The sequence below is a fragment of the Trachypithecus francoisi genome, unplaced genomic scaffold (assembly GCF_009764315.1).
Source record: "Trachypithecus francoisi isolate TF-2019V2 unplaced genomic scaffold, Tfra_2.0 Lachesis_group10, whole genome shotgun sequence".
Taxonomy (NCBI): domain Eukaryota; kingdom Metazoa; phylum Chordata; class Mammalia; order Primates; family Cercopithecidae; genus Trachypithecus; species Trachypithecus francoisi.
This window is the reverse complement of record NW_022681455.1, coordinates 32,859,073-32,883,887: the sequence shown is the minus strand read 5'-3', so window position 1 is coordinate 32,883,887 and position 24,815 is coordinate 32,859,073. Positions and strand designations below refer to the sequence as shown.

Here is a 24,815-nt window from a genome sequence, read left to right as displayed (position 1 = left end):
CCTCTCCAGTCTCAGTGGATTTTTCTTCCTTAGCCCCTTTTTATGTGTTGATGTTTGCCGTGATTCTTGTTTGCTTCTAATTCTGTTCAACTTCTCTAGGTAATCTGACTCCATGGCTCAAAGCCTCTCAAGTCTGAATCTTTAGTTCACACAGCCCTTTAAGCTAAACTTCCTACTAAATATTCCCACTTGGATAACTCTCAGACACCAATATGTTCAAAACTGATGCAGACTCTATACACTCTAGACCTGCTCTTTCTCTTCTGTTACCCTGAGTAATGGCGGCTATTTAACCCCAAAGCCTGTAATCTGGGAGCCTGTTGTTGATTTCCTTTTCTCACACCCTTACAGACTCATAATTTTGCCTCTTAACTATGCATCAACTCACCCTTCTGTCCTAGTTCTATCACTGGAGCTGTACCAACAATCTCCTAAATTATTTCCTAGATACATGGCTATTTGGATTTAAATTAATACAATTTTAAATTTAGTGTCTCAATATACTAGCCACATTTTAAGTTCTCAGTTGCCACATGTGAGTAGTGGCTGTCATATGGGAAAGCACAGATTATTGAACATTTGGTCATTGCAAGAAGTTTTTTTTTTTTTTTCCTGACACGGAGTCGGAGTCTTGCTCTGTCGCCCAGGATGGAGTGCAGTGGTGCGGTCTTGGCTTACTACAACTTCTGCCTCCCGGGTTCAAGCAATTCTGCCTCAACCTCCCAAGTAGCTGGGATTACAGGCGCCTGCCAGCACAGCCAGCTAATGTCTGTATTTTTAGTAGAGACGGGGTTTTACCATGTTGGCCAGGCTAGTCTCGAATTCCTGACCTCGTGATCCGCCCACCTCGGCCTCCCAAAGTGCTGGGATTACAGGTGTGAGCCACTGCGCCCAGCCTCATTGCAAGAAGTTCTATTGGACGGTGCTGCTTTAGACTTTCTGCCTCGGCCACAATACTGCCAGGAGAAAGCTTTCCAAAATATAGCTCTGGCCATAGCTCTCTTTTAAACTCTGTGTTAATTCCTTATTGGCTATGTGATGAAGTCCAAATTCCCATGTTTGCCAGAACAGTCTGCCTAGCTTTCCAGCCTCATGTCTAACCACTTCCTCTTGGGCCCTATATTCCAGCTGTATTGAACTGTTTCCCAGACGCATCATTTTGTTTCATGCCTCTGTGTTTTACACATGTGCACTTTCTTTATGGAGTAGGCTTTTCCCCAACCTATGTAAGCCTAAATAACATCTCTGAAAAGCTTAATGTTATCATTGAAGTTGAGCTGACTGCTCATTCTTTGGTGTTCCTTACCCTTAGGATTTTACTTTCCACAGTGAATGGCATTTATGTGATTACATGTTTCTCTCCAGTACTAGGCCTTGATTTTGAGAGCAGGGCCATGATGTATTCTTTTCCTTGCTTTGCTTTTTTTTTTTTTTTTAATATCCCCAGGTTCTAGCACAGTATCTGGCCAATATTAGCTTCTCACAAGTTGAGCAAATATTGAGGTGAATTGATATGTAAGCAGGTATGTGACTTAGGTAAGATTGAAATGTGTATGTTTTATGGGGTGCCATGTATAGGGGAATAATCATAGACAAAATTATTGCCTTCAGACATATCTGAGACATCAGAATTATGTGAGGAAAGACAGAAGTAGAACAGCACAGGTTATTGTCACAGAGAGTAGTCTAGTCCAATCTGGCCAGAACATAAGCTACAAGAAGTAGAGCAGGAGAAGAGAAAATGGGAGGTAAATTTATATTGGAGAACACATTATGGGAGGTTTCCGGTGCTGTTAAGTTTGGAACCAGTGGGGAACCACTGAAATTTTTTGAGTAATGACTTGATCAGAGTTACGTTGTTAGATAGAAACTCTGTCTTCCAGTGGCTGGCACTGTCCATGTTAATAAACATCAAATTAAAATGTCAGGGGGTCGGAAGGAGATGTGATTGGTGATGCAAAACGTTTATTGAGTAGTTAAAATGTGTCGGGTACTGCGATGAGTACTTTACATGTATTAACTCTTTTAATCCTTAAAACCCTGTAAAGTCAATACTAATATTATCACCCTCAGTTTTCAAATGAAACAACAGAAGCAAAGGACGGGTTAGTCTGTTTTCTGATGCTATCACAGAATACTCACAGACTGGGTAATTCATAAGCAGTAGTTTATTTGGCTCAGTTCCAGATGCTTGGAAGTCCAAGAGCATGGCATTGGCACCTGGTGAGAGCCTTGTGCTGCATCATCCCACGGCAGAAGGGCAAACAAGCACATGAGATGGAGAGAGAATAGGGACCAGAATGTATCCTTTGTTTGTTTGTTATATTATTTTACTTTTTATTTTATTTTTTGAGACAGAGTCTCGCTCTGTTGCCCAGGCTGCAGTACAGTGTGCAGTGGCGTGATCTCGGCTCACTGCAAGCTCCGCCTCCCGAGTTCACACCATTCTCCTGCCTCAGCCTCCTGAGTAGCTGGGACTACGGGCGCCCACCACGCCTGGCTAATTTTTTGTATTTTAGTAGGGACAGGGTTTCACCGTGTTAGCCAGGATGATCTCAATCTCCTGACCTTGTGATCCACCTGCCTCGGCCTCCCAAAGTGCTGGGATTACAGGCATGAGCCACCGTGCCTGGCCTCAGAATGTACCCTTTTAAATGGGAACCCATACCTACATTAGTAGCATTAATCTATTCATGAGAGCAGAGCCCTCATGACCTAATTAGCTCTTAAAGGTCTCACTTAAAACTGTCAAAATGGCAGTTAATTTCAACAAGAGTTTTGGAGGGGAGATTCAAACCATAGCATATAGTATTTACCTAAGGTCACACTTTTAGTAAGTAGCAGAACTGGGATTTGAACCCAGCTGACTCTGGGTGGTATATTATTCTGTTTATGAGGCACAGCAGGGAGTTTAAGATCCAAGATTGAAGTTAGATAAAAAAAGATTAGGAAAAGTAGATTTGAGAGTCACCTTTGAGGTGATGTTTGAATCAGCCATGAAGGTAGCCGAGGTTTGTAAAGGAGCGGGTATAAAAACAATTTAGGGTGAAGGATTGAGCTTTGGGTTACATCTTCATACAGGGAGCAAGAATAGGAAGTGGAACCAGTGGAAGATCTCAAAGAAGAAGAAGCAGAGCAATGTAATGTGAGGAAGCTAGAACAGGAGATGGTTCGAGGAAGGATTTCATGTTTATTGAATGACTGATTAAATCAGGACTCCTTAAGCTTTTTATGTGCCATTAGCTTTTTTGGCAGTTTGGTGAAGCCTTTGGATCTTGTCTGATGATATTTGTAAATGCATAAAATAAAATATAAACTATAGTTATCAAAATACAGTGGCCCCGCTTAACTGCAGTTTCACTTTCTGTGATTTCAGTTACCCAAAGTCAACCTTGTCTGAAAATAAGTACGATAAGATACTTTGTGTATGAGACAGAAAGACCATATTCACATAATTTTTATTACAGTATAATTTTCCTATTGTTGTTGTTAATCTCTTCCTGTGCCTAATTTATAAATTAAACTTTATCATAGGTATATCTATGGATAGGAGAAACTATGTAATTACATTTGGTTCTATGTGGGGGGCACTACTGTATTTAAAGAAATGTGTGATCTAGTAGTATGTGTTTCTGTATTAATACAATACAGTGTTTCTTTATTAATACATTAAAAAGCATGATTTATTGGCAAGTTTAACAACTCCCATAATTATAAGTGATATTTTAAGATGTCTGTAACAACTATAATGTGATATGAAAATATTAATTGATGGTGTTTTCTATTGATGACAGTGTTACAGCTGCTGGCTGGTACTGCAAAGATTTATTTTCTACATTCATAAAATTAAATTTCAATGAGAGTTTTTTGAAAATAAAGTTGACTTTTTTCATTCCATCCAAGTTTATGGACCTCTGAATTCTTTTTCTTTTAGAAATTTTTTATTGATACATAATAATTGTACATATTTAGGTACAATAATTTGTACATACATGTGATATTTTGATACATGCATATGATGTGTAATGATCAAATCAGGACAATTAGGATATCCATCACCTCAAGCATTTATTATTTCCTTCTGTTGGGAGCATTTCACATCTACTCTTCTAGCTATTTTGAAATATACAGTAAATTAATGTTAACTGTAGTCACCCAGCTGTGCTATCAAACACTATAGAATTTATTCCTTCATTTTAACTATATTTTTATAACCATTAATGAATCTCTCTTCATCCCTCCTCCACCTCCACCCTTTCCCAGCCTCTGGTAACCATCATTCTACCCTCTACCTCCGTAAGATCAACATTTTTAGCTCCCACATATGAGAACATGTGATATTTTTCTTTCTGTGCCTGACTTATTTCATTAACATCAATGACTTCCAGTTCCATCCATGTTGCTGGAAATGACAGGATTTCATTCTCTTTTATGGTTGAATAGTATCCATTGTATATATATGTATATATACACCACATTTTCTTTATCCAGTCTTTTCTTGATAGACTCTTAGACTGATTCCATGTCTTGGCTACTGTGGGTAGTGCTGCAATAAACATGGACATGTACACATCTCTTGACATACTGATTTCCTTTCTTTTGGATATATACCCAGCAGTGGGATTGCTGAATCATATAGTAGATCTATTTTTAGTTGTTTGAGGAATCTTTATGCTGTTTTCCATAGTGGCTATGTCAATTTACATTTCTACCATCAGTATATGAACATTCCCCTTTCTCTGCATCCTCATCAGTATCTCATCTGTGTCTTTTTGATAATAGCCAATTTAAGTAGATTCAGATGATATCTCATTGTGGTTTTGAGTTGCATTTCCCTGATGATAGTGATGTTGACAATTTTTTCATATGTCTATTGGCCATTTGTATGTCTTTTGAGAAAGGTCTATTCAGATCTTTGCCCATTTTCAAACAGAGGATTTTCTGGAGGATTTTTGCTGTTGAGTTTGAGTTCCTTATATATATTGTGGTTATTAATCCCTTATCAGATGGATAGTTTACACTTTTTTTTCCCATTCTGAAGGTTGTTTCTTCACTCTGTTGATAAATATTCTGGTTATTAATCCCTTATCAAATGGATAGTTTGCACATATTTTTTCCCGTTTTGAAGGTTGTCTCTTCACTCTGTTGATTGTTTCCTTTGCTGTGGCAGAAGCCTTTTAGCTTGATGTAATTCCGTTTGTCTATTTTTGCTTTCTTGCCTGTCCTTTCGAAGTCTTTAACCAAAAAATGTTTGCTCAAAGTCTTGAGCATTTCCCCAGTATTTTCTTGCAGTAATTTTTATAGTTTCAGGTCTTACATTTAATTTTTAATCCATTTTGATTTAATTTTTGTATTTGATGAGAGATAGGGGTCTAGTTGTATTTTTCTGCATATTGTTATTCAGTTTTCCCAGCACCATTTAATGAAGAGTGTGTCCTTTTCCCATTGAATATCTTGGTACCTTTGTTGAAAATCAGTTGGCTGTTAAGATGTGGATCTATTATTTCTGGGTTCTTTATTTGGTTCTGTTGGTCTGTGTATCTGTTTTTATGCCAGTACCATGCTCTTTTAGTTACTCTAGCTTTGTAATTTATTTTGAAGTCGGTTGGTATGATGCCTATAGCTTTGTTCTTTTTGTTCAGGATTACCTTGACTATTTGTGTCTTCTGTGGTTCCATATTAATTTTAGGTTTGTTTTTTCTCTTTCTGCAAAGAATGTCTTTGTATTTTGGTAGGAATTGCAACAAATCTGTAGATTGATTTCGGTAGTACAGCCATTTTCACAATACAAATTCTTCCAAAGACATAGGATGTCTTTCCATTTTTTTTGTGACCTCTTCAGTTTGTTTCCTCAATGTCTCATAGTTTTCCTTGTAGAGATCTTTCACCTCCTTGGTTTATTCTAGATATTTTATTTTGTGTTTTTTTGGTGGGGGAGGGGTGTTGTAGCTATTGTAAATGGGATTACTTTCTTTGATTTCTTTTTTCACTAGTTTACTGTTTGTATCCAGAAGCATTATTAATTTTTATATAATAATTTTGTATCCTGTAACTTTACTGAATTTATCAATTCTAAGAGGTTTGTGTGTGTGTGTGTGTGGAACTTTTAGTTTATAGATTTGTATGTTTACTTGTTTAATGTCTGTTTATTTTCATTAGACTTGAAGTGTGATGATGGCAGGTATCTGTTACATAGCATACTGCTAGACACATAGAAGGTGGCCAATAAATATTTGCTAAATAAATGAACCTTTCTGAGTCGCAGTTTTCCTGTTTATATAATGGGGATAATACATTATAACCTTGTAGAGTAGTTGTAAAGATTGCTACATCATAGTCATGTCACTAAAAGGGAAGGATGAATATGGGTATGGAGAAATACACTGAGGTAGAAATAAGAATAAATGTGGGAGCTGGATGGCTAGGTTTGCTCTCTCAAACAGGAGGTGGCAGGGAGTAGGAAGAAAACGGTAGTTGGCAAGGAGCTTGGGAAGGACCTAGAATGAATTGGAAGGGTAGTAGAGTACATAGGGAAGGCTGTGGAGGTGTAGAATGGCTCATAGAAACTGGGTGCGGTCGCTCATGCCTGTAATCAAAGCACTTAGGGAGGCCGAGTCAGGTGGATCACGAGGTCAGGAGATCAAGATTATCCTGGCTAACACGGTGAAACTCCATCTCTACTAAAAATTAAGAAAAATTAGCTGGGCGTGGTGGCACACGCCTGTAGTCCCAGATACTCCAGAGCTGAGGCAGGAGGAGAATCACTTGAACCTGGGAGGCAGAGGTTGCAGTGAGCAGAGATTGCACCACTGCACTCCAGCCTGGACAAAAGAGCGAGACTCTGTCTCAAAAGAAAAAAAAAGAAAAAAAAGAGAATGGCTCATAGATAAGCCTGATAAGATGAAAAGATTTACCTTTGAAACATCTGTGTTAGAAGGGACAATCCATCACCATCACCTACAGGCTCTTCCAATCTCAGTTCAGCACCTTCAGAGACTGGTAGCCCATTTGTTCATCGAGTGAAAGGTCACTTGTTGATGGGCTTGTTGGTGGATATAGATACATATATATATATATATCTCCACTATATATATATCCGCTATCCACTATGTATATATCCACTATATATAACCACTCTATATATATCCACTATATATATTTATCTACTATCCACTATATATATAGAGAGAGAGTACACCCTCCCTTAAGGTCCTTGCAGTAGAAATGAGGTGACTATGAAACAGACGGATAAGTGGAAGAGAATAATACAATTAAAACGGTAATAATGGCCAACACAGGGTGCTTTGGAAACGTACTGAAGAGGCGATTAATCTCAACTCTGGGTTCAAGGAAGCCTTCCTGAGAGGAGCAAGATTTCACCTGAAAGGACATATAGAAATAGGTAAGTAGACTTCAGGTCATTAAGGGTCATGACAAGGAAAGTAGATCATTAAGAATCATGGAGGGTTTTCATGCAGAAGTATAATATGATCAATTAAGCATAATAAAAATATCCTTCTGGCAGTACTATGGAAAATAATAAGATTGGACAGAGAGACCAATTATAAGAAAGTTGCAATAATCCGGTGAAAACCAACCATTGAAGGCCTGGACCAGTGGGAATGGAAAGAAAAAGGAAGATTCAAGAGCTATTAGAATTCTTAGGACAATTGAATGGGAAGGTTTGAGGAAGATGGGGTTGTCAAGGATGACCCACGTTTGCAGCTCAGGTGGACATCTTGTTATTCACTGAAGTCTCAAATATAGGAGAGGAGTTGGAATATATTGGGAAGGGAAAGTGATGATTGTACTCTTGTAATCTTGAGATGGAGATACATTCAGAGTAGCAATTCCTAACTTTATTTGCCTATGGAATACATAATTAGAATTCATTATTGAACCATCAGTAGGTTTATGAAACATAAAATAGAAAACTCACCAATTTTTTTAAACTAATGGCACAGTTTGAAAATTATAAGATACTGCTTTTCATTTAAAACTTTATTCCCTTAGACATTTTTGAGATAATTAGGAGAAATGAACAGGTTGGGTTAAATGAAGTTAAGTAATTTTTAATTTTGTTGGTTGTGGTGATGGCATTATAGTTATGTTAAGAGAAAGGTTATTATCTATTATAGATATGCCTAAAAATATTTACTGGTGAAATGTAATGGCAGAATTTGTTTAAAATACTCCAAAAAATGCAGAACAATAGGTGAAACAAGAATGGAAGAATGGTAAATGTTGAAAAATGTTAAAATTCGTGAGAGTACATTGGAGTTTATTAGATTCTTCTCTTCTATGTGTGCTTGGAGCTTTTCAGAGTAAAATTTTAAAAACTTTTTAGTCAGATTCAAAGGAAATTAGTGGGCCGGGCGCGGTGGCTCAAGCCTGTAATCCCAGCACTTTGGGAGGCCGAGACGGGCGGATCACAAGGTCAGGAGATCGAGACCATCCTGGCTAACACGGTGAAACCCCGTCTCTACTAAAAAATACAAAAATCTAGCCGGGCGAGGTGGCGGGCACCTGTAGCCCCAGCTACTCGGGAGGCTGAGGCAGGAAAATGGCGTAAACCGGGGAGGCGGAGTTTGCAGTGAGCTGAGATCCGGCCACTGCACTCCAGCCTGGGCGACAGAGTGAGACTCCGTCTCAAAAAAAAAAAAGGAAATTAGTGGAATGTATGATTTTAAATTAATAAATCAATATTGAATCATACGATAAATGTAATTTGAATATGTGGTAAGACAAGTGACAGACCAGAGATCATCAAGTAGATGACAAATGTCACGTGAGTAGTTAGTTAGGAAATGCTGTTTGAGCGTTAATACACAGATTTAACCTTATGTTTATGCCTCAGATGATCTCATACAATTGTCTGAGATGCCATATGTTGAAAATAGCTGTATTGAAGTGGTTACTTTTCATACGATTCTCCTTTCTCTAGGAATAGCTCTAATCCATAGGGGTAATACTATACCTGGCTACAACCAATGAATCCAGTGGTACACACCTAATACAAGCTGAACCAGTCAGAGAGTCTCTCCCAGCAAAGCAAAACGTGAAAGATAAAGAGGCAGGAGGCCTTTGCAGGTGTGCATATTAATGGCAACTCAACTCCTGCTTCTAAGGTCCCTGTGGCTGTTTTACCTGAGGCCAGCTTATTCAACTATTACTTTCATTTCATGAGTTAGATCAGTATCTTTCCTATAAATCCTCATTTTTAAAATTTAAGTTGGCCAGAATTGGTTTCTATTGCTTGCAAATAAAATAGACTTATTAAATATAATAAATTGTTGCATAATAAAAATATAAATGTGTTTGCTGTTGCATTATGTCTGTGAAAATAAATTCAAAAATAAATGATTGCTATCATCAAACTTACTTTTTTTATTTCTTGAGGAACGCTATTATCTTGTGAAGAATACAGTTTAAGAACTGCTGTTGCATAGCATCCAAGTGTATTTGACCAGAAGCGGTTGGGATATGGGTAGTGTGGAACTCAGAGTAAGATCTGAGCTGAAGAGGTAAACTTGGAAGACATTAGCAAATGGGTGGTAACTGAAGGCATGTGGGAGTAAATGAGATCATCCAGGGCAAGTGTATAGTCTAAGAAGAGTAAAGGTTGAGTACAAAACTCCAGGGAATACCAGTACTTAAAGGGTTGCTGAAAGAAAGGAGTCCCAAAGGGACTGAAAAGGGGATGCCAGAAAAGTAGGAGGAAAAACTAGGAGAGCGTGCCATCAGGGATGCCAAAAATTTGACCAATTTAGGAGATAGGGTATGGCCAACAGTGTCAAATGTTGCAGAGACTGTAGTTCATTTGATTTGGCAACACAAAAGTATTGGTGAACAATTACATTGTTGAGAGTTAAAAGATTAAATGGCAAGTATGAGAGCGGGGCCACAGTTGCCCATGACTTTTCCAAGAAATTTGACTCTGCTAGGGGGAAAAATAGAGTCTTATTTTATTTTATTCTGTTTTATTCCATTTTATTTTGAGACGGAGTCTTGCTCTGTCACCCAGGCTGTAGTGCAATGGCACGATCTCGGCTCACTGCAACCTCCGCCTCCCGGGTTCAACCGATTCTCCTGCGTCAGCCTCCCGAGTAGCTGGGGTTACAGGCATCCTCCACCACGCCTGACTAATTTTTTTTGTGTGTGTGTATTTTTAGTAGAGATGGGGTTTCACCACTGACCTCGTGATCCGCCCACCTCACCTTCCTAAGTGCTGGGATTACAGGCGTGAGCCACTGCGCCCGGCCAAATAGAGTCCATTTTTAAATGCTAGAAAGGGATAGCACAGCTGAGTGTTAGAAAACCAGAGCCTCCTGGATTTACCAGTGCTGTGCCATTATTTTCAGAGGCATTCATTGCTAATGACAAAGCAGACAGTGAACTACTACAAGGCAGAACTGGCTGCCTTGCTCATCTCTTGCCCACAATTATCACTTTCCAAACTGATGAGAAACTATTCCTGAGATACTTATGATGGAAGTAGTTGGGAGGTCCTGGTGGGGAAGGATTACATAGAAGGAAGAGTAGTTATAAATGTTTGAACTTGTTACCATTTAAACTGTGATTATAGAAGGGGTGAATGGAGTTAACCACCCCTCACCATAGTTTTGATAAGGGATGGTTATGTTTCTCCTCACCTTGGTCTTGTCTACACTGTGCTGCCTATGGAGAATTTGGACCCCTCTGCCTTGTTCCTCTCACCCAGAGAAATTGCAGTGTCTGTTGTACCTATTCCTATGCCCTTCCACCCAGCCTACTTTCTCCTGTTCTTCCTCAGATCTCCTTCCAAATAGACTGGTGTAACTGGCACAAAGTGTTTGTTAACTGATTGCCAATCCAATAATAAGGGGACTGAGGTTCTTCTTTGAAGGGTGGGTTTATTTGGGGTTTTCGTATCAATTCTGACCACATGTGTAGAGCATCATTCAGCACCCTATGGGCTTTTAGCATAATCTTGCCTACCACCTGTTTTAAAATGGCCTAAAAGCTAAGAATGGTCTTCACATTTTTAAATGGTTGGGGGAAAAAAAAGCAAATGAAGAATATTTCGTGACACATGAAAATTACATGAAATTTGAATTTTAGTGTCCATAAATAAAAAGAGGACTGAGGACACAACTCCAGGGAACACCAGTATTTAAAGAGTAGCTGAAAGGAAGGAGTCTATGAAGGAGACTGAGAAGGAGATGCTCAAGAAGTGGGAGGAAAAGCTAGGAGGAAACTAGGAACACAGCCACGCTCCTTCATTTACATATTGTGCATGGAGGCTTTCGTGCCACAGTTGAGTACTCATGACAGAGATCGGATAGCCCACAATGCCTAAAATATTTGCCATCTGGCCCTTTACAGAAAAAGTTTGCTAACCCCTGATTTAGGACTCTAGGTGCCTGTGTCCCATATGTCTCCCCACTGGTAGTCTCATAAACTTCTTTTCTACTGTCCCGAGGGGCCTGAATCTCCCCACTGCCAGAACCACTGATGGGTTAGTCCGTAAATGTTGGGATACTGGGAAATGTTCTTCTGGTTTTTGGAAGGTTACAATGATTTCCAAACCCTAGTCCTTCCCTGGCACCCTGCCTCCACCACACAGACACACACACATATATACACATTGCTGTTCCAGAATATCTAGGAGGTCATGGAGTTGTTTTTGTTTTTGGCTATTACTGCTACTATTACTTGTTTATCAAAAGGGGTGATGCCAGACACAGTGGCATGTGCCTGTAGTCCCCAGCTACTTGGGAGGCTGAGGCGGGAGGATCGCTTGAACTCGGGGTTCAAGACTAGAGTGAGTTATGATTGCACCTGTAAGTAGCCACTGCACTCCAGCCTGGGCAACAAGGGAAACTTTGTCTAAAAGAAAAAAAAAATGATGGAAAGTACGAATTTTGAAAGCCTCAGAAACACTGACGGACAATATTCACATATATTAATTTCTCAGATTACTTGATTGCCACATGAGAACTTTCTCACTGCCTCTTCCCCCACCCCTTCTGTCTTTCTCTTTCTTTTGTCTAACAAACTTGAAGCATATACACTGACAGTTTCTTCCTCACCTCCCACTTACTTCTCAGCCCACCACAATCTGGAGTCGACTCCCACTACAACACTGAAACTGCTCTCAATAAATTTGTCAGCCATCTCATAATCACCAAATCTAAGGACACTTTTCAATCCTTCCTTGACTTTTGAGTAGCATTTAGAAATGCTGACCTTGCCCTCCTTCGTGGCACACCTCTTTTTTATTTATCTGATCTGCTTCTACCTTGTTCTTTTCTCAGTGCTCTGGATGGTCCTCATGCCACCAGATTCTTACAAACCAGGATATTTCAGTATACTCGTTATGATCTTTTGTCTCAGTGACACACGCACCCTCCTCTACTGTATTCTGAATTGCTCAGCTTAGGAGTTAGCCAGGTGTGTATTTCCCAGCCTTCCTGGACATCTGGCTTCCTGTTAGATTCTGCCAGTAGGAGGCACTGGTGGGAGATCAGAAGGCAAGAGAAACTGAGAAGTGTCCTGCTTCAGCCTCTAAACAGAGTGACAGTTGCTGGGAATAGCTGGTGGATGTAGCAGCAGGAAGAATGGGAGACTCAGGACTCCAGCCTCCTGAGCAAAAGAAGTACCCTTCAAGGATTCTAGCCTTGAAGGAGGTGGCACCTTTTTAGTAGACTGGAACTGACTATGACAATGTCTTTCACAAGGCAATGAGTAGATTTCCAGATTCCAGCTCAGGGATGATGGCAGCTTCTGATTTCCAGATAGCAATCTTTTTTTTTAAATTTAGATTTCTAGGATGCTCCTTTTTTTTTTTTTTGTACTTCTTGCCCTTTTAACACCTTTGTAACCAATTCTCTATATTAAATTCTTTCGGTCTGAAGCACAGAAAGTAGTTAAATGCTCCTGACTGGATCCTGGATAACCGATATGAGGTGTGGGGTTTGAGCCCATGCATACTTTTGTCCTTGTTTCACTTCCCGCTCCTTCTGCACAGTTTACTTGGGTGATCTTATTCATGGCCTCTGCTTTGACATTTGTGCTGATGACTCTCAAATCAGGCTCTACAGACCATACTTGGGGTCCATACCCACATGCCTCACTGTGCTCCCATGCAGTTTTAGCTGGCTGTTCCACTGGCATTTCAAATTCAACATGTACAAAATCAAGCTCTTTCTCTCTGTAAACCTGCTCCCATGGCATTCTTTCCTACTTCAATTCAGTCCATCCCTGACCACCCACCCAGCCACCCACGCTGGAAATCTGAGATATCCTTGATTCCTCCACCTTCTCACTCCCACAGCTAATCAGTAGCTAAACCCTTTAGATTCTACTTCCTAATTATCTCGATATTCTATCTCCTCCACCTCCTCTAATTATGACTTAATTCAGGCTCTTATCATCTGTCATTTAAATTATTGCTGTCTTGCTACAGCAGTGGTATGTGCAACTGTTCATCTTGGTATGCTATAGACTCTTGCCCAGCAGTTTTGCCTCAATTCTTTAAAAACTCTGGTTCATTGTTTGAAATATCAATCAGAACATTTTTTCCAAAATGCTAAAATGATTGTGTCATTCCCCAGTTTTAATATCCCTATCATCTGCTAAGTAAAAGCAAGCTCCTCCTTGTGGCGTAGCGGGGCCCGTGTGATCTGGCCCTTGCCTGAATTTGTAGCTCATCACAACATCCCTCTACCCTCCATTACCTCCTATTATACAGGAACACACAAGTGACCTTCACAACATTCATATCAGCGAGTACACAGGGTCTCCAAAGAGGACCTCTGGGTGCCTGTGATCTTTGTACTTCTGCCTACCCTTTGCCCTGGAATGTTTTTCTCTTCCCTTATGTTCTGCTGGTCAAATTGTTTTTCCTTCAAGACTTAGGAGCCTGCCTGATTATGTTCCTCCTATTCCGCATCCTCATAAAATTACTGCATCCTCATAAAATTACAAAGCACTTGGCACATTCTTATTGAATACGTTACATTGTTGCGTAATTATCCCTTGGCCCCCTCCCCAAGCACTCGACTCTAAGCTGTTTGAAGGCAGACTATGCCTATTCATCTTTGTATTTCTAGCCCTGGGCCCAACACCCAGCATTTCTTGTATTTTCAGTATATTTCTGCAAAATGAATTAGAGCTAATGCCTGAAGGAGAATGATTTTTTTTCAGAAAGAGGAAGAGCCAGGAGGGAGGAGAAGGCAGGATCTGAAGAGCCCCGGGAGTTTACTTCGGGAAGACGCGGTTCCCCACTGCAGCATTCTGCCAGGAGGTGGCACTGTTCTGAAGAGCCAGCTGGTGGCTTATAGAGTGAGGCTGATAGCTTGAAACCAAAGAGGGAACTCCACCACGAGGCAACATTCCTCCACTGGGCTTCCCAGCCCAGTTACATGCCATACTCTGCCCTGGTCAAACAGCCAAGTCTTCAGGAGGTTGCTAGCCCCAGGTGTCTCCCCAGTGACTGATGATGTTAAACCCTACACTTCTCTGATTGGTTTAGACAAAATGACAAGGGCAGCTATTGGAAATTATCTGGCAAAACATGATCTAAGGCCACCCTCAGGGGGAGGGAGTTGGGGAAGCGCAAGGGTTGGCTGGGTTGGTAGCTCCTACCTACTGTGTGGCGAGAAGGTATGGGTCATGAACAGAACCAAGGAGCTGCGCTGCTCCAGATGCTACCACTTCTGTGGCTGCTACCCCACTCCTGGGCCGTCCCGGAAGGTAAGATGGTACTCCCATTTACTTCCATCCTGAACCTAGGGAGCCCACCCAGCGTTTGTGAGGAAAAGCGCTGTGCTTTGTGAGTGGTGGGAAGTCTTTTGAGGCAGTGGAAATAGTCAGGGAGTGGGGAAAGACAGCTACTATGTATGGTTGGTAAATGATATCAGAGATGCTTTACGTGTTCCATTTAAGACAATCTCTTGAAGTGGAGATTGTTCTCTCCGTTTTACAAATGAAGAAAATGAGACTCAGAGTTATTTGTGCAAGTTCACACCATTGGAAAGTGGTAGAGCTGGGATTTGAACAAAGTGGATGTTATTTTCACTCTTCCACTCAAGATTCTACTCTGCTTTCTATCATTAACTTATCTTGTGATTCTTGAAAAGTGTCTTAGTTTCATTCTCTGTAGAGGATGGCCCAGAATGGAAGAATAATCTGGAAGGTCCCTCTTCCTCCAAATGTCTGTTTTTCTGGGTATTGGGTTAAAGGTTTCCTGCTCGTTGAGCGATTCCTGCCAAGAGCTTCAAAGAAGAGGGATTATTTTATGCAGTTATGGGGTCACTTCTCCCAGTGCTGTCTTTGGGAGGCCTGGTAGGTTAAGGAACAGAAGACATTTTCAGAGAGGCTTGGTGCCAATGAAGTGGCTGAAGAAATGTCTGGAGACTGGTTTTCCAATTTACCATTTGTGTCTGAGGGTAGTGGGAGGCAGTCCCATCTATGGCTTGGGGAGGCTGTAGCCATTCCTCCTCCTTCCCTTCTAAGAGTGAGAAACCCATCCATGGCCTTCTCTAGTCCTGGCCTGGTGTGAATCAGACAAAGGAATCTCCTTTGGGAGGATACAGCCCTGTGCCAGGATGTGTGGCGTGGTGAGCAGAATGCAGGCTTCCACTTGCTTCTTTGGCTAGGTGTCTTTGTGCAGCCCACAAACACACAACGAACAGAGTACCTCTGAATCTGTCACTTTATTTTATATGTATGCATTTTTAAAATTTTTATTTGATTAATTAATTATTATTATTATTATTTTGAGACAGAATCTCTCTCTGTCACCCAGGCTAGAGGGCAGTGACACGATCTTGGCTCACTGCAACCACTGCCTCCAGGGTTCAAGAGACTCTCCTGCCTCAGCCTCACGAGTAGCTGGGATTACAGGTGCATGCCACCACACCCGGCTGATTTTTGTATTTTTAGTAGAGATGGCGTTTCATCATGTTGGCCAGGCTGGTCTCAAACTCCTGACCTCAGGTGATCCACCTGCCTTGGCCTCCCAAAGTGCTGGGATTACAAGCTTGAGCCACTGCTCCTGGCCTTTATAGATACATATTTTTGAGACGGGCTCATTCTGTCACCTGGGCTGGGGTCCAGTGGCACAATCATGGCTCACTACAGTCCCAACCTCCTAGACACAAGCAATCCTCCCGCCTCAGCCTCCAGAGTAGCTGAGACCACAGGTGCTTGCCACCACACCTGGCTAAGTTTTTGTATTTTTTGTAGAGACGGGGTCTCGCTGTGTTGCCCAGGTTGGTCTTGAACTCCTGGGCTCAAGCAATCTGCCTGCCTCAGCGTTCCAAAGTGTTGAGATTACAGGCGTGAGCCACCATGCCTGGACTGAATCTGTCACTTTAGACAGTAGAACTCTTTTTACTTTTGCCAACTTTAGACAACTGGCCTTTTTATAGGCCAGGGAAGCTTAGAGAGATGCTATAATTTGTTCTTCATCCCCACTGGGAGGGGGAGTCTAAATAACAGACACAGGAAAGGGTCTCACCTCAGCCCACGCTCCTTGAAGCAGGCCTTGCTTTTTTTTTTTTTTTTTTTTTGAGACGGAGTCTTGCTCTGCCACCCAGGCTGGAGTGCAGTGGCCGGATCTCAGCTCACTGCAAGCTCCACCTCCCGGTTTATGCCATTCTCCTGCCTCAGCCTCCCGAGTAGCTGGGACTACAGGCGCCCGCCTCGTCGCCCGGCTAGTTTTTTGTATTTTTAAGTAGAGACAGGGTTTCACCGTATTAGCCAGGATGGTCTCGATCTCCTGACCTCGTGATCCGCCCGTCTCGGCCTCCCAAAGTGCTGGGATTACAGGCTTGAGCCACCGCACCCGGCCCGCTTGTTTTTTTTGGTGGTGGTGTTGTTTTTTGTTTTGAGACAGAGTCTCACTCTGTCACCTAGGCTGGAGTGCAGTGGCTTAATCTTAGCTCACTGCAACCTCTGCCTTCCTGGTTCAAGCAATTCTCCTCCCTCAGCCTCCTGAGTAGCTGGGACAACAGGCACCCGCCACCATGCCCAGCTAATTTTTTGTATTTTTACTAGAGACGGCGTTTCACCATGCTGGCCAGGCTGGTCTCGAACTCCTGACCTCGTGATCTGCCCGCCTCGGCCTCCCAAAGTGCTGGGATTACAGGCATGAGCCACCGCGCCCAGCCTCACCTTGCTGTCTTTTAAGTTGGAGGAGAAGGCTCCCACCTCCCTGAACCTCACCCTGTGTCCTTTGCAGCTCCTACTCCAGTGTGGCGAGATGACCTGCAAAACCACACGTTCCTGCACACAGTGTACTGCCAGGATGGGAGTCCCAGTATGGGACTCTCTGAGGCCTACGACGAGGACCAGCTTTTCTTCTTCGACTTTTCCCAGAACACTCGGGTGCCTCGCCTGCCTGAATTTGCTGACTGGGCTCAGGAACAGGGAGATGCTCCTGCCATTTTATTTGACAAAGCGTTCTGCGAGTTGATGATCCAGCAAGTAGGGCCACGACTTGATGGGAAAATCCCGGTGTCTAGAGGTCAGGAGTTTTCTGGGGAGTGAAGGGAGGAGGGCTGCATTCTTAACCTCATTGATCTGTACACTGAATAATTCCCCTTGATACCAGCTCCCCATCTCACATACCTTCTGGTTCTCTCCATCACCTTAATTTTTCCACCAGCCTTGGTCTGCACCCTGTGTTTTTTGGTGGGCAGAAGTACCTAGCATGTTGTAGGCATTCAGAACTATGTATTGAATGTGATCAATTCAACAGGTACCAGTTGATACGTACTGAATATTAACACTTGTGCTGCTATGCCCAGCAAGATGGATGGGAAGAGTGGAAACATCTGATGATGTGACTATGTCTTAGTGAGAAGACAGTGCATGGTTAGACATCAATGTGAGCTCTAGACAGGAAGTGCTGAAGGAAGTCATGGTGGAGGGGTCCAGAGTAGCCTGGATCGGGCTCTGCTTCTAGGTCTAGCTGCAGTCCTTGCCTGGAAGAAGACCTCCCTTGGGAGCCCAGCTCCTCCCTCATCTCTGTCTCCCAAAGCCTGACCCACTGTGTTCTTCTCTGCCCTCCCCTCCATATGCCATGCACCCTCCAGACACAGAGATACCGTCTAAACTAGTCTCTTTTTTCCCCCACACCACAATCCCCCCACCAGGGTTTCCTATCGCTGAGGTGTTCACGCTGAAGCCCCTGGAGTTTGGCAAACCCAACACGTTGGTCTGTTTTGTCAGTAATCTCTTCCCACCCATGCTGACAGTGAATTGGCAGCATCATTCCGTCCCTGTGGAAGGATCTGGGCCTACTTTTGTCTCAGCTGTCGATGGACTCAGCTTCCAAGCCTTTTCTTACTTAAACATCACACCGGAAGCTTCTGACATTTTCTCCTGCATTGTGACTCACGAAATTGACCGCTACACAGCAATTGCCTATTGGGGTGAGGCTTTCTCCCTGGAAGTCTGGTCCTTTTGGGGGCAAAAAGGGATAGATCCATGGGAGGAGTCTTCTTTCTCCACTGGTACCTTGTTTAGTCCATTCCTATCCTAAGCCCATCCCAATCTTCCATGCCTCAGTTTCTCCCATGTCATCCCAGACACCCAAGTCATTCCCCTGGGAGGGAGGCTCCCTAACTAGGTCCCCAGGCTGAGCCACTCCTTACTTCCTCCAGTGCCCCAGAACGCACTACCCTCAGATCTGCTGGAGAATGTGCTGTGTGGCGTGGCCTTTGGTCTGGGTGTGCTGGGCATCATCGTGGGCATTGTTCTCATCATCTACTTCCGGAAGCCTTGCTCAGGTGGTATGTCATCTGGAGGGGGCGGGTGAGCCGTGGGAGCCAGATACGGTGGTGCATGTGTCAGCATTATTTTGTGGCATAGGGGGACATATAGTGATCCTCAGGCTCTTGGGTGTAGGGGCCTGTATCCAGCACCATGGGAGCACATCTTCCCAGTTGGGGACCCAGTTACACACATACAGTTATGGGTCACAAGAATGGCTTTGAGTGAAAAAAGGAATCATGGGGTGCTGTAGGAAGGGTGCTTGGAGATGATTTGGGAACAAGGAGAGATCAACCTCTGCAGGGTATGCTGAAGGCAGGGCGAGCAAGGCCTTTGGGGAGGAGAAGGAGGAGGAGAAGGAAGAGGAGGAGGAGGAGAAGGAAGAGGAGGAGGAGGAGAAGGAAGAGGAGGAGGAGGAGAAGGAGGAGGAGGAGGAGGAGAAGGAAGAGGAGGAGGAGGAGAAGGAAGAGGAGGAGGAGGAGAAGGAAGAGGAGGAGGAGAAGGAGGAAGAGAGGAGGAGGAGAAGGAGGAGAGGAGGAGAAGGAAGAGGAGGAGGAGAAGGAAGAGGAGGAAGAGGAGGAGAAGGAGGAAGAGGAGGAGGAGGAGGAAGAGGAGGAGGAGGAGGAGGAGAAGGAATCCCCTGATGCCTTTCCTCCATCACTATCTCTTCCCAGACTGATTCTTCCAGACCAGAGTTTGATGCCAACAGCTTCGGCCATCCAAACAGAGGATGCTCAGGTGTCTCAGGATCTCTTCTTCTCAGGGTAGAAGAAGTCTCTGAGACATCCCTGGGGTGTGTGTGTAGATTTCCTACCTGGGGACTCTGCTATCCCTGAGCTTGCATCCCAGGGATCCCAGAGTGGCCTGCCTATCACAACCACATCCCTGCCCCACACAAGGCAATAAATCATCTCATTTCTTTATATCAGGGTGGCTTCTTTCTTAACTCATGGTATTTGTTTCTGGATAGCTCAACTTTAGTGGGTTGTCGTTTCAAATTCAGCATGCCTTAACCTGAACACAGCTTGCCCTCGTTAGGGAGGGAAATAGGGAAAACCCCTAATTTGCCGGCTGAGTTCTTATTCCCTGGTCTTTTTCTTCTATCGGCTTGTGCAAAATATGTGAGAAATGAAGGAAGAGTTATTTTCTAATAATCTGCTTACCAAATGGTTAAGGAAGCTGCTTGTGCGGTGTGTGTGTGTGAGAGAGAGAGAGTATTTTACTGTTTGTGAAAATGTTTATGTCTTGTATAGGCTGCCCTGAGGAACATGTAACTCCCTTCAATCCTCACCGTAACTGGGAAACGGAAGCTCAGGGATGGGTAGAATAAGCCCCCAGGTGCAATTCCAATCAGTCATATCAGTTCTGGGAAAACAGTATCATGAAGCCCCTAACATGAAGTGAAAACAGCCTGGAAGGGCAAAGAATTCACATGTCTTTCCTGACAATCTGTTCCTTGGCCTGAGTGACTGTCCAAGGAGAACTGCACAGGTGCTGTCCTGGGCAGATAATGAAAGCTGGCAGCACATGACCACTGGTGGTAAATTGCTTTGCTTTCTTTCTTGCATTCCTTAGGGCCTGGGAGTTGCTTAGGATGACAGGTTGGCAATAAAGTTGAGAGGGCAATTACTTGGTGAGGGAGTTTCTGTTCTTGGCATTGTATTAGAGTCTAATCTAAAATAAAAATTCTCCCTAAGAGAAGTTGGCACTGTCTCTGAACCATCTCATTTCTAACAGCATCATGTGTGCTGGTTAAGAAGCACGGGCTCTGGAACCAGACTGCTGGGGATTCAATTGAAACTGTCAGCGGTTAGCTGTGAGCCCTTGGGAAAGTTACTTAACTTGTGTTTTGGTATCATTTTGTATAAAAGGGTGATGATAACAATGGTGTCCACCTTACCACCATGTTGCCAACATTTGAAAGTCAAATAAGTATTAGTGAGGATAAAGGGAAAGGTGAACTATAATATCTTGGTCTGTTGGTGGGATTGTAAACTGTTTATGACCCCTGAATTACAGAAATTATAAACTAGTTGAGTGAAAAAATTAATATAGGAAATGAGGCAGCATATCCTCATGCTGTGAAGCTTAAATAAGTTAATATCTATAGAATGCTTACAATAGTGTTTGGCACATACAAAATGTGCTCAATAACCTAACCTTATCATTACTTGTCTTGATCTTCAGAGGAGAACTTAGTTGCCTCTTAGACTTCTTTCTCTTTTCTGAAATATACCTTAATACTAGCTTCAAGTATTGTATTTTCTCCATTTTAGATGTTTTTCTTTTTATTCTCACTTTACTAATTCTAGATATGGTGCTTTCTAGTTCTTCCTAATTTATCTCTCTCTCTCTCTCTCTCCCTCTCTCTCTCTTTTCCAACTTATCTAGATATTTCCTGTCAGGCAAGCTTTAAAAGTGCTTTATTATGCTGTGTGACCTTAGACAAGTCACTTCCCCTCTCTGGGCCTCAAAGTCCTCATCTATAAAATGATGGGCTTAGATTAGATGCTCTCTGATCAAACCTTGTATCATACTGTTACTTAAGTACTCTAGAAGCACTCAGTATCCTCTCCGGTCTGGTGCCCCTTTTCTAATAAATATTACTCACTATTCCCAGCAGGAATGCTGTTCTTGAATGAATCTTTTTTCCTCACTCTTTCTTGAGGTATTATATCTGTTTTTGGTTTAGGGCATTTGCCCAGGCTCTTTCCTCTCACAGGAATGCCTTCTTTATTCTGCTCATCTTGTTCCTGTCTTAACCCACTCCATAGGTCCAACTCCAGTTCAACTTATTCCATGAACTTGCCCCTAATTTCTCTTTACTGAAATCTTCCAAGACTTAAGGCACTCAACCTAAGGATTGGGATATGCCGCTTTATTTCCTATGTTAATTTTTTCACCCAACTAGTTTATAATTTCTATAATGCAGGGATCATAAACAGTTTATACTCTCACCAACAAAGCAAGATAGTTCACATTTCCCTTTATGCTCACTAATACTTGTAATTATTTGACTTTTAAATGTTGGCAACATGGTGGGTGTAGAGTGGTATTTTGTTGTTTTAATTTGCTTTTCTCTCATTACTAATCAGTATCACATTGTTTGATGATTTTGGCTTTTTAATATGTTTTACTATTTAGTAGAACTAGTCTCCATTCCTTTATCACCTTCCCAAAAAACTTATTTTCCTTTTCTTTATCAAAATATTCTAAGATACTCTTGGACTATATTTCCATGTACATTTTATAATCAGTTTGTTAAATTCTCCTGAAATCCTACTGTTACTTTAATTGGGGTAGCATTTAGGTTAGGGATGTGGGGAGAGGTTGTCATTATGTTAGCATGGCCTATCCATGAATATGGTATATCTCTACACCTCTCAGGTCTTTGTGCACTTCAATAAAGTTTTCTTTTTTCTTAAAATTCTTATATTTGATATGTTAATTCATAAATACGCTATGTTTTTTATTGTTATTATAAATGGCAGGCAATTTTCAGTTATTTTCCAATTGATTATTAGCTATACAGGATTTAAAGTAAGAAATCCTGAGTTCAAGTAATGATTGTATTACTTAGTATCTGGGTAAACCTTGGCAACCACTTAACCTCCCTCTGCCTCCATTTTCTCATGGGTAAGATGAAGATAGCATTCTTCAATAGTTGTGGTGGCAAAAAATAAAAAGGAAAAAAGGAAAAATAGTTGTGGTGGCAAATCAGATAGACTATCCCCTAGTGGTTCAAGTAATTTGGCTGTGGGATGGAAGGATGGTGAACTGACTACAGAAACTATAATCCAAAGGTCAGAGTCTAGAGCAGTGAATCCTGACAGGGTAGGAGAGTGTGTGTGTGGGTGGAGGTGAGGTAAGGGGTAGATGGCAGGAGTGGGGTGGGAATTGGACAGATTGGGCAAGTAATATAATCTTGGCAGGATGTAGGTGTGTGTAGTTTTGAAAAGACACTGAAGTCACGAATGTAGTCTTATGCTATGAAGCATGATTAACGGGTTGAGCAATTTTGTGTTTATAAAATGGAGACTTCAGTTAAAATCATCTGACCCAAAGAGGAACCTGAGAACTGACATGGAGCAACTTTAGGAAGTGCCTAGAAGAGATTTATTATTATGGCCATACTCTCAGAAAAACACAAGAGATTGTATTTGTGACTTCCTCCAATGTGTAGTGCCAGTGATGTTATTGTAGCTTGTCTTTGTTTTAGCTACCCAAAGCTCCTCGTAGGACACCTCCTCCCTGATGGCACCTCACAGCATTGTCAAGCTTGTGAGGTTATACAGCAGACCTACGATGCCAACTGCCTTCCTCCTCTCCAACACAAATCCAGCCCAGTATTCAAGGCTCATTCCAGGTCCTCTCGATTGAGAGTACTCCCTGTCTACCATGCCCATGGTGATTTCTCTCTTCTTTTTTAAGACCACTGGCCTTATTGCTCTCTTATTGCTTACTTGCTTTAATATAAACTGTTTAAAGTGTTTGTTCTCACTCCCCAACTGACCTACAAGCAAAGTGATACGGGAGCAGAATCCATATCTTCTCATTCTGAATGTTCCCAGTAATGCTTTGCACACAAACCCTGGGACTAGTCCACTGCAGGCATGTGGTGGCCAGGCTAAGGGCAGAGGCAGTGGGAAAGGAGAGGACTCACTCTTTGGGTGGTTGTGTAGAGTCAGTAAAAGAAAGGCAACATGTGGGAACCCGGTTGGGGCTCCATGCCTCTTCAGTCCCGGTGCTATATCAATAATTAACAAAAAGCAACGATGGACAGAGCAATTGAGATGTTATTTTGGATTGGCTGGAGGTGGGAAGACAGAGCTATATCTGTAAAAATAGAAGGGTTGGGAGGAGGAGAGGAAGGAAAACACTGCTGAGCACAGGTGTCCGGGTTTTCTGTCCTTCTTTATTCTAAAAAGCTTCCTCAGTGTTTCAATTAATAGAGAAGTGAAATCTTCTCCTATCATCTCCTGTTGTGGCCTCACAGAAGGTTTCACATCTCCTTTGACTGCCGGAGCAGAGATCTAGACATAAGAGGGAACTACATTCAGCCTCACTGTTACTGGCTACGGCCCTGTTCAGTGATGGCACAGGACCACACAGCCAGTGCCCCCTTGCCAGGGCTAGGCTTTGTAGACATTGAAAAGGATCCCAGGACTTGGTTCCTATAAGGTTAGGATAACAGCTTACCTGGACAGGATGGGGAGGAATGTGAGGGGGAAATGTATGGAGTGGGGGACGCGGGGGAAAATTCAGTTTTAAAACTTGTCAAAAGAGAAAGTGGAAGGGATGGTGGTTCTCAGAGCAGAAGGAACTCTGAGGACGGGAAAGATAAGACTTGGGTGAACTGGGTTATGGATTGTGACTCTTCTCTTTCTCCCTTTCTCAGCAGAGGCCTCACTGACTCCCTTTATCTGAGCCATCCCAGTTCCAGGATGTAGTGAGTGTGTGGGCATGCTCAAGTGTGTGTGTGTGTGTGTGTGTGCGCGCGCACGCACATGCATGTGTAAGAGCTGTATAAGAAGAGGAGTTACAACCTTTAGATCTTGGGTGTGAATCTTTGGACCTGTTTTCCAACCTGGGAAATGAGGACAATTAACAAGTTTTTTGTGTGTGTGATTTTTTTTTTTTTTTTTTTTTTTGAGACGAGTCTCACTCTGTCACCCAGGCTGGAGTGCAGTGGCGCGATCTCGGCTCACTGCAACCTCTGCCTCCCAGGTTCAAGCGATTCTCCCACCTCAGCCTCCAGAGTAGCTGGGATTACAGGCACGTGCCACCATGCCCGGCTAATTTTTGTATTTTTAGTAGAGACAGGATTTCACCATGTTTGCCAGTCTGGTCTCGAACTCCTGACCTCAGGCGATGTGCCTGCCTCGGCCTCCCAAAGTGCTGGGATTACAGGTGTGAGTCACCACATCTGGCCAACAAGTCTTTTAAGATGAGATGAGATAGTATATAATGGACCTACCTAGCATTGTATCTGTTCTAAAGCAGAAGCTCTACAAATTATGCACTCCCCACCCCATATTCTGCCCACTCCAACA

At 42.6% G+C, this 24,815-nt stretch overlaps 1 protein-coding gene across 2 annotated transcripts; it reads left to right on the top strand.

Annotated features, from left to right (window-relative positions):
- Positions 1-14,575: 14,575 nt before the first annotated feature.
- Positions 14,576-19,685, top strand: LOC117087020 (HLA class II histocompatibility antigen, DM alpha chain). Of its 2 annotated transcripts, none has more exons than XM_033216747.1 (5): positions 14,576-14,736; positions 17,228-17,512; positions 18,246-18,422; positions 18,654-18,782; positions 19,437-19,685. In XM_033216747.1, the coding sequence occupies exons 1-5, from the start codon at positions 14,649-14,651 to the stop codon at positions 19,439-19,441; spliced, it is 684 nt and encodes a 227-aa protein (XP_033072638.1). In that variant the 5' UTR covers positions 14,576-14,648; the 3' UTR covers positions 19,442-19,685. The 2 variants fall into 2 exon arrangements, with proteins under 2 accessions (XP_033072638.1, XP_033072637.1); XM_033216746.1 differs by having other exon boundaries at positions 18,144-18,422.
- Positions 19,686-24,815: the final 5,130 nt, after the last annotated feature.